Source organism: Equus asinus, chromosome 20 (genome assembly GCF_041296235.1).
Source record: "Equus asinus isolate D_3611 breed Donkey chromosome 20, EquAss-T2T_v2, whole genome shotgun sequence".
Lineage (NCBI taxonomy): Eukaryota > Metazoa > Chordata > Mammalia > Perissodactyla > Equidae > Equus > Equus asinus.
Window position 1 is genome coordinate 90,069,269 of NC_091809.1, and position 9,422 is coordinate 90,078,690.

At 52.0% G+C, this 9,422-nt stretch overlaps 1 protein-coding gene across 1 annotated transcript; it reads left to right on the forward strand.

Moving 5' to 3' along the window:
• Positions 1–4,959: 4,959 nt before the first annotated feature.
• SMPD1 (sphingomyelin phosphodiesterase 1) lies at positions 4,960–9,419 on the forward strand. Its single transcript, XM_014852131.3, has 6 exons — positions 4,960–5,450; positions 6,354–7,126; positions 7,687–7,858; positions 8,078–8,154; positions 8,349–8,494; positions 8,630–9,419. Exons 1-6 carry the CDS (start codon positions 5,151–5,153, stop codon positions 9,037–9,039), a joined length of 1,878 nt encoding a protein of 625 aa, XP_014707617.1. The 5' UTR covers positions 4,960–5,150; the 3' UTR covers positions 9,040–9,419.
• Positions 9,420–9,422: the final 3 nt, after the last annotated feature.

The window sequence follows — 9,422 nt, forward strand, 5'->3', positions numbered from 1 at the left end:
CCCAGGGGAAAATGTGTCCAAGAGGGGAAAGAGTATGGCTGCTGCCGAAGAACTTTGGGTCCCTTGTGTGAAGGGACCACCAGCCAAGAAGAGACATCACCATCTTGGCCATAGAGTGGATCCTGATTACAAGGACAAGAGGAGAGAGGGCAGCTGTTACACAAAGAAGACACAGCAGTGTAGTCTGGCATCCAACTGGTCCACCTGGGAGCCTCTTGTTACTCCTCCACTCTATTTTGATGGCAAAAATGACAAGTGCAGCAGACATGACTTGAGGAGGGCATGGATACCAGGGGCTCAGACACCTCAGGGGCAACAGTCTAGGTCACACTGTCAGATAAGCCACTAAAATCAGTAGAGGTGCTAGCGAGGGATAAGAGAAATCTAGGATGTGTAGGAGAAAAGGGAATGATGGGTATTAGTTTCTGTTCCGAGATCAGTCACAATGAGATGTAATTCTTCCCACCATCTTTCCTTTTGTAAATTTCCACAATGAAGGGAGACTCACCAGCATGCTGGAGGACCTGTTCCCAGAAGATATATGAAGAAGTAGATCCAAGGGGCAAAAGAGGTGGACGGTGGTGGGTGCCCTGAGGAGCTGCCTGGATATCCCTTCAGGAATGAAGGACTTATTCCTCTGGCTGCTAGGAGTGCTCCCAACAGGAAGCCCTCAGCTATCAGCCCCTGCAGGGATTTTCCCAAATGAAGCAATCCCCTTACCCCTCTTCAGAACAACTCTGAAAGGTCATCCAAGCTTCGTGACTCCCACAGGGTCCACCAAGACAGCATCACAGCTTAACTTATCCCTCTTCCCAATCCTGCTACCCGCCCTTTCCTTCCATAGACGTAGATTCCAAGAGCATTTCCTAATAAATCTACTGCATGTTAATCTCTGTCTCAAAATCTGATTGCGGGAGAACAATGTCATCCATGTCAGGGAAAGAGGGGCTTCTGATCACCTATGCAGAAGGAGAAGGATGTGCGATATGCAGCAAGTGATGGTTCTACCAAAAGCAGCAATATATATGAAAACATCGAAACAGAGGACTGGGCAAATGAGAAAGGAGGGAATGATCAAGAAAGATGTATTAAGGAGATGGGATATGAGCTAAAGATAACATCTTATGGGATAAAGTCTTGCATAACAGAATTTGGGCCCTGAGGGTCATCAGTGTCCTCCTACACAAGGAAAGACTGAGACTCAGAGCAGTAACGGTTAAGGAGAAATGAGGTTCCTTGAAATCTCATTTCTTTTTTTTCTTTTTAAATTGGCACCTGAGTTAACATCTGTTGCCAATCACTTGTTTTCTGCTTTTTGTTTTTCTTCTTCTCCCCAAAGACCCCCAGTACCTAGATGTATATTCTAGTTGTAGGTGCTTCTGGTTCTACTATGTGGGATGCTGCATCAGCGTGGCCTGACAAGCGGCACTAGTTCCGTGCCCAGGATCCGAGCCAGCGAAACCCTGGGCCACGGAAGCTGAGAGCACAAACTTAACCACTCGGCCACAGGGCCAGCCCCAAAATCCCATTTCTTAATAACCGTCTAAAGATGTCCACTCTGCTGGAACAAGTCCTTTGACTTTCCCCTCTATTCTCCCCATTCTCTTGTTAATTAATCTAATGTTTTTATTAGCATCTGTAAGACCCATGAAGGGAAGCTAAGACAAAAAATTTGATAAGCCTTCCTGGATCACTGCTTGATTTTGCAGTAGTAAAGTTACGTGGGGGGCCCATGCAAAAGGAGCCCATTTAACCACAGCATTAACCATCACCTGGGTAATGAGCATATTCAGTGAGTGAATATCTGGGTCATCATAAAGCCAGTCCCACGTTGCTTGCATACGAAGCAGAACAATTGCTTCAGCTGAGGTGTTCCACTTGGCATTTATAGGAGTTGCCATATAGTCCCCCTTCTCAGTGTAAACAGATCTTATAGTGGCTTTTATTCAATCCAGCAGGCTAGCCATTTCCTCAGGAATAACCTGCTGTGTGTCTGGATTATTTATAACCATTTGTGATTGTTCCATAGTGAGCTGTGGGTCCTGTATCAACCCAAACATGCTCTTCCATTCTGTAGCATTTAAAACCAAAGATATTGCCTCTAAATTAGTCACTTTCACAATCCATTTTAATAAAAATTCTTCCGGAAGTTGATGATACTTATCTACTGATGAATAAATGAAAAGCAATAGGATACATAAGAGTATATGAGGAAGCTATTAGGTTTAAAACTAATTCAGCCAGATCTTGTTTTTCCAGAAAAGGCTCGACATGGCATGTTGAGCATGCATTATACACCTGCTTTAAACAATTGCAATGTCCCAAAGCTGAGAATGATGCCCTTAAATATGGAGACGTTGCCTCCCTCATATCAGAATTTCAAGGATAAGTATTTCTTCCCAGAAACCAAGGATTAATTACTGACCTGCTTCAACTCATCTCGTGACCACTGACCACCAATCTGCTGTGCTCATCTTGTGACTACTGACCTGCTGTGCTAGCAAAGCATCTCGTGATTGCAGTAAAAGAGATATTCCTGTCATACGTGATGTAAGTTCCTTGTTCCACGACAGTATAAAACCATGCTGTACATTCCATTTCTTTGGAGTGCTTCCTTCCTTGAGGAAGGAAGCGCCTAGGCTATAGTTCTCAGACCTGGCTCATATAATAAACTCACTCCAATTTTGATTTATAGATCAGTTATGGGTTATTTGTGTTGACACTACAAAATAAAACTCCTTCACATTATACCCCCTGATTTCAGTAGTTTCTTGGTTCTGTTCTCTCCCCATATGGACTACCTTCATGGTGACCAGAGTCACAGGTACTCTGTGTTGTCTCCACATAATTTTTCCCTTTGGGGGTGGATTTGAGACTAGCCACCAAAGCTCAGACTGACCAAAACCTGAGCTTGGTCCAGCATCAAGGTCTGACCCAGCACTCTCTCCTGCTTTCATTTTAGCTATGATAGGTAACAATAACGAAGAGATCATATATTTTGCTTTTTTCTTATTAGTTTCCATTTCCTTAAGCATCCAGTGAACCAAATCCCCAGGACTTGGATTCATATCTAATCTCCATTGGTAAACTTTACATTTAGTAACTGACTACAGCATAACTGCTGTTCCATACCATAGTGACTATGTGGCCACCCAGGAATCAAAGGTTCCTTGTCCTCTGCCCTTTCATTCTTTCTCTTCCCAAACCACCTGTTTCCATGAGCTAGGGTCAGTCTAGCAAATCCTACTTCTGGCCCCAATTCTGAGGTGCTTTTTCTGATACCAAGCAATTCTCCAGTTCTCTGACACCAACTGGTTGTACAACAATTCAACTAAATTCTGACACTATCTACCTGGAGTCACCAGCAGATCCCACAAATTAAAGGGCCCAGTTCCACAAGACTGTCCCCACTTCAGATGCCAGTCGCAAGTCCCAGGTTGCCATCTGTACTTCTGACCAACCAGCTATAAATTCTAGGGTTTCTTGACCCTCTCTGCAGGTTTGATCATTTGCTGAAACAACTCACAGAACTCAGGAAAACCTTATTTACATTTACTGATTTATTACAAAGGGTACAACTCAAGGATAACCAAATGGAAGAGATGCATAGGGCAAGGCATGGAAGAGGGGATGTCTTGGAGCTTCCATGCCCTCTCCAGGTGTGCCACCCTCCAGGCACTCAGATAGAGTAATTGTGGTATAATAAGAAATATGTTTGGTCTTTGTCTCCAGTTCCTAGCACAGACCTCCTAAAACCCTTTGAATTTCCCAAGTCATAGGACTGTCTTTTGTTATTTATACCAGCCCCTTTCAATCACAGAATGCCCACAGAACTGAGGAAAAGAGTCACTTGAAAGAAATTCTCAAAGAAAAGAACCGGCAGGATGTGGTAGCCCTTAGAGAAGCACTCTACGAGTTAAACAGCTCAGGTTTTGGGGGATTTTTTTGTTTGTTTTTGAGGAAGATTAGCCCCGAGCTAACATCCGTGCCCATCTTCCTCTACTTTATACGTGGGACGCCTGCCACAGAATGGCTTGCCAAGCGGTGCCTTCTCCGCTCCGGGAGCCGAACAGGCGAAACCCGGGGCAGCCTAGTGGAACAGGCGAACTCAACCGCTGCGCCACCCGGCTGGTCCCAACAGCTCAGGTTTTAATCACTGTTCTACCACTTAACTTCCCTGCATTTGTTTCCCACCTGTAGGCTGGAAGTAAAAAGAGTACTATACTTACTTCTGAAGGTTGTTAGAATCGAAGATTAGTCATTAAAAAGTATGTGGATCAGCGCCAAGAGCATGTGCAGAGCTCAATAAATGTTAGCTTTTACTATCATGGATGCACGGAGGGGGACCCCAAATTTCTAGTCCATGTTCCTGGTCCTCTTGGCTATATGCCCATTACTCCTTCTTAGTCATTTCATCATCTCTGAGCCTGTTTCCTCATCCATAAAATGAAGGTACGGGTGTCCCCACACAAGCCCACGGTCCCCTAGAGTGACTCAAATATTCTCAGTCAGGGTGACTCAAGGGTGCTGGTGCCAGTGGCAGAGCGTGGGAGATGGAGGGGATGCGCCCTCTCAGCAGAAAACACACTCACGCGCCCAGTGTGAGACTCCCTGCCCGGCCGTGCTCTCCCGCAGCCTCCCTTCCCGAGTTAAATGCCAGAAGGGCCTGGCCGTTAGCTGTCCCAGGAATTCGAAGGCAGGTTTGGTGAAAGGAGGCGCCTCACTCCAAAAGCCTCGGATGGGCCTTTCACCAGCCTCACTTGATGGGCTGTCAGCAGGAGCGTGCGGCCTCCCGCGCCTGTGACCGCAAGGAGCTTCCCGCGGCCCCGGGGCCCCACGGTCCCAGCTTCTGGGTACAGGCCGGGGCGGAATCGGGGCGGGGCCGCGGCGGGGTCGGGGGCGGTCCTAAGCGCGCCCAGCCCACTCCGCCTCCGCCGGGTGGACCCGGCTCCCCGCCCGGGCGGTGGACAGTTGCTGGGAAACAGAGGAAGAGGAAGGGGCGGAGCTGCTTGTGGTGGCCGCGAAGCAGTCAGCCGACTGCGGCGGGGGTAGTCAGCTGTCCCTGGCGCCGCCCGGAGCCCGAGGGCCAGCCAAGGCCTCGGCCGGCGGGGGTAGGACGGGCGAACCAGCCCTGTCTAGGAAGCCGGGCAATGCCCTGCCACGGAGTGTCTCCCGGCCAGGGCCACCCCAGGTCTGGCCGGGAGCACAGACCGGACAGGTCCCGGGAGGGCCCCAGCCTGGGGCTCCTGTGGGTGAGCCTGGTGCTGGCGCTGGCCCTGCCCGACTCCCTGGTGCTCTGGGCCCCAGCCGGGGCCCACCCTCTTCCCACTCAAGGCCATCTCGCCAGGTTCAGTCGCCTAGTGCCCCAGCTCCGGGACGCCTTTGCGGGGTGGAACCTCACCTGTCCGGTCTGCAAAGGTCTGTTCACCGCCATCGACTTCGGGTTGAAGGTGAGCGCTAAAGGGGCTGCGGTGAAGCGCTCGGGATGGGGGCTGGGGCCAGTGCAGGCGCTCTGGGGTCCTCAAGAGCATCCCTGATGGAGAGGCTGGCATCTACAAGCCTATACCGAATTTGCTCTCCTTTAGGGACCTCGTGGCTACATGCCACCCACTACCTCCATTGTGACCTTGTAAAGTAAAGAAAGTGCAAGTAATATGCTGGACACTGCCAGCCATTTAATACAGGTTAAATCAAGCCTGCTAGGTGGTTTGATTACAGTTGTTATCTCCATTTTTACAAATAATAGAGACCCCAGAGATGAAGTCAATTGCCCAAGGGCACACAGCAGGTGAGGGGCAGGGCTGGTACTTCCCTTCTGATATGCCTGACTGAGTTTCCTCTGCTTCACACTTAATCATCTCCAGCATAATCATGCCTGGTACTCGTTACTCAGAAGGGACTTGAATTAAGAAATATCCAGGGGTGTGAGATTGGATGGGGCTGCCCTGACCCTAATGGGGTTACGGCAAGAGCTAGTTGGTAGGTGAGCTTTGCAGGGCTCCAAGGGAAACAGCTCTGCCCTCCTGTGTTCCCAAACCCTGGACAGTATGTCGTTCTGCCCAGCCCAAATTTCACGGCACTCTGCAGAAGTATCTGAGAAAGCCAGCTGGGCAGGCAAAGGCCTGAAATGCCACTGGCCACTGAGCTGAAGGAGAACTGGCGTGGTGCTGCCTGAGTCACAGAGCAATGTCTGTCTGTGGGAGGCACAGGTGCACTGAGGTCTCTTCTCCACGGTGCCACTGAGTGTAGCCCAGCCCCATTTGGATATGGAGGCTAAACAGGTAGTAACCAGAGGTTGGCCTGGTCCCTGTGCTCTGTCTCTGACCTCTCACCACTGGTTCTTCCCACCACAGAGGGAGGCCAGTGTGGCCTGGGTGGGCTCTATGGCCATCAAGCTGTGCAAGATGCTGAAGATAGCACCGCCCACTGTGTGCCAGTCAGCTGTCCAGCTCTTTGAGGACGACATGGTGGAAGTGTGGACACGCTCAGTGCTGAGCCCTTCTGAGGCCTGCGGTCTGCTCCTGGGCTCCACCTGTGGGCACTGGGACATCTTCTCATCTTGGAATATCTCTTTGCCGGCCGTGCCGAAGCCGTCCCCCAAGCCACCCAACCCCCCAGCCCCAGGCGCCCCGGTTAGCCGCATCCTCTTCCTCACTGACCTGCACTGGGATCATGACTACCTGGAGGGCACAGACCCTGATTGTGAGAACCCTCTGTGTTGCCGCCAGGATTCTGGCCTGCCACCCGCCTCCCGCCCGGGTGCTGGATACTGGGGCGAGTACAGCAAGTGTGACTTGCCTCTGCGGACCCTGGATAGCCTGCTGAGGGGGCTGGACCCTGCTGGCCCCTTCGATATGGTGTACTGGACGGGAGACATCCCCGCCCACAACGTCTGGCACCAGTCTCGTCAGGACCAACTGCGGGCCTTGACCACCATCACAGCCCTTGTGAAGAAGTACTTGGGGCCAGTGCCTGTATACCCTGCTGTAGGCAACCATGAGAGCACACCTGTCAATGGCTTCCCTCCCCCCTTCATAGAGGGCAACTATTCTTCCCGCTGGCTCTATGAGGCGATGGCCAAGGCATGGGAACCCTGGCTGCCTGCTGAAGCCCTTCACACACTCAGGTACTTGAGGTCCATGGAAACCCAGGAAGGGAAAAGAAAGGTGGATGAGAGTGAAGGAATCAGGGGCCCCGGGCATTATCTGTGACTGCCCTAGCATGAGTCCTCAGCTCTCCTCACTGGCCCTCCCTAATCTGACCCTACCTTCCACTTCCACCCTTATCTCCAGCCACCCTCCGTCACAGGCCTGACAGCATACTCTCTCCATGCAAGTCTGTGTCTTTGCTACATTGGCGCTCTCTAAAATGCCTTCTCCTCCTCTTTAACATCCCAACTTACCCAGGCCCAGGCCATCTTCCCTCTAAATGGCCTTTGCTTCCTATTCTCACTGACTTTTCTCTCTCCCCTGAACTCCTGGAGCCCTTAGCCCTGTGACCACTCTCCTCAGTCACATGGGCCCCATATTCAGTACTGTTTGGTCTTCAGCTAGAATGTGAACTCCTTGAAGCTAGGGATGATGTCCTGTATGCCTCTCCCCTCCCCCCAGATGCCTAGCATGGAACAGGGCATGCAGGACCAGGATCATGAATGAGTGTTGACCCCTCATGTTCACTTTGTTTCAGAATTGGGGGGTTCTATGCCCTTTCCCCACGCCCTGGCCTCCGCCTCATCTCTCTCAATATGAATTTTTGTTCCCGTGAGAACTTCTGGCTCTTGATCAACTCCACAGATCCAGCTGGACAGCTCCAGTGGCTGGTGGGGGAGCTTCAGGCCGCTGAGGATCGAGGAGACAAAGTGAGGGAGAGTGGTGGGAACACGGTGGAGTAGGTGCTGATGGGGGTTTGTGGGGAAAAGCAGGCCCTCATAAGCAGACTCTTGTTTGGAGCTGGAGCCCCTGTGAGCAGACAAGCTTGGTTTTCTGGTGCCAGCCAGTGCAGGAGAGATGAATACCCACTATCCTGGCCAGGACTGCCTGGACCCCTCCTGCCCTGATAACCTCAGCTCTCTCTGCAGGTGCATATAATCGGACACATCCCCCCAGGGCACTGCCTGAAGAGCTGGAGCTGGAATTATTACCGAATTGTAACCAGGTAGGAGGAAGGTCGGGGTGGAGGGATGAAGAGTCTAAAGGTTGGAAATTCCCTTGAGCATCTCACCATCCCTGCTGTCCCATTCGAGTGGAGAGTGTACTTACTTGAACAGTATGGAGAAAGAAAGCATCTTCTCTCTCCAGATCTCCTTGCTCCCTACAACCTTCCGAATGTAATTAGTATCTTCTGGCCAGGTATGAGAACACCTTGGCTGGTCAGTTCTTTGGCCACACCCACGTGGATGAATTCGAGGTCTTCTATGATGAGGAAACTCTGAGCCGGCCGCTATCTGTAGCCTTCCTGGCACCCAGTGCCACCACCTACATCGGCCTTAATCCTGGTGAGTGAGGTGGAAGGGAGTTGTTGGGATAGAGGAAATTGGTGAGAGAGGAAGCGGGAGCCAGGGGCAGGTGGGACATATGGCCCCTCCCCAGGGTTGCTCCTTCCCCCTCCAGTCAGCCCTCCCTCCTTGCAGGTTACCGCGTCTACCAAATAGATGGCAACTACTCTGGGAGCTCTCACGTGGTCCTGGACCATGAGACCTACATCCTGAACCTAACGCAGGCGAATGAGGTGGGAGCCACGCCACGCTGGCAGCTCCTCTATAGAGCCCGAGAAACCTATGGACTGCCCAACGCGCTGCCTGCCGCCTGGCACGACCTGGTGTACCGCATGCGGGGCGACACGCGGCTATTCCAGACTTTCTGGTTTCTCTACCATAAGGGCCACCCACCCTCGGAGCCCTGCGGCACCCCCTGCCGCCTCGCTACTCTGTGCGCCCAGCTCTCCGCCCGCTCAGACAGCCCTGCTCTGTGTCGCCACCTCATGCCCGATGCAGGCCTCCCTGATGTCCACAGGTTGTGGCTACAGCCACTGTTCTGCTAGCACTCCCAGGGCCCAGAATTGGGAAAGTGTGTGTCTTAGGAAAGGAGCAAAACCCCCAGAGGGCTGCTGTGTTGAGAACATCTGATGGAAGAGCCTATCCACGGGCCCAGGCACGGCCTGGAAACAGGACCCTCTCCTTTCCTGGAGCTGGTTTAGCAAGATGTGGGAGGGGTTGGCTGCTCTGGCTGTGCCCAGCATCCAGACTGCCCTGGGGCTGGTGTCCTTTGATGGCCATGGAGCAGAGGTCTCAGCTGGCACTGCTCTGGCAAACCAGAGGGGAGTGGTCACCCTTGGCCTGTGCTGGCCAGCCAGGAAACCTGTACTGCTGCTGCTGCCTGCCTGCCAGGCTATTAAAATAAAGATAAGAGACTTGGACTCCAGAC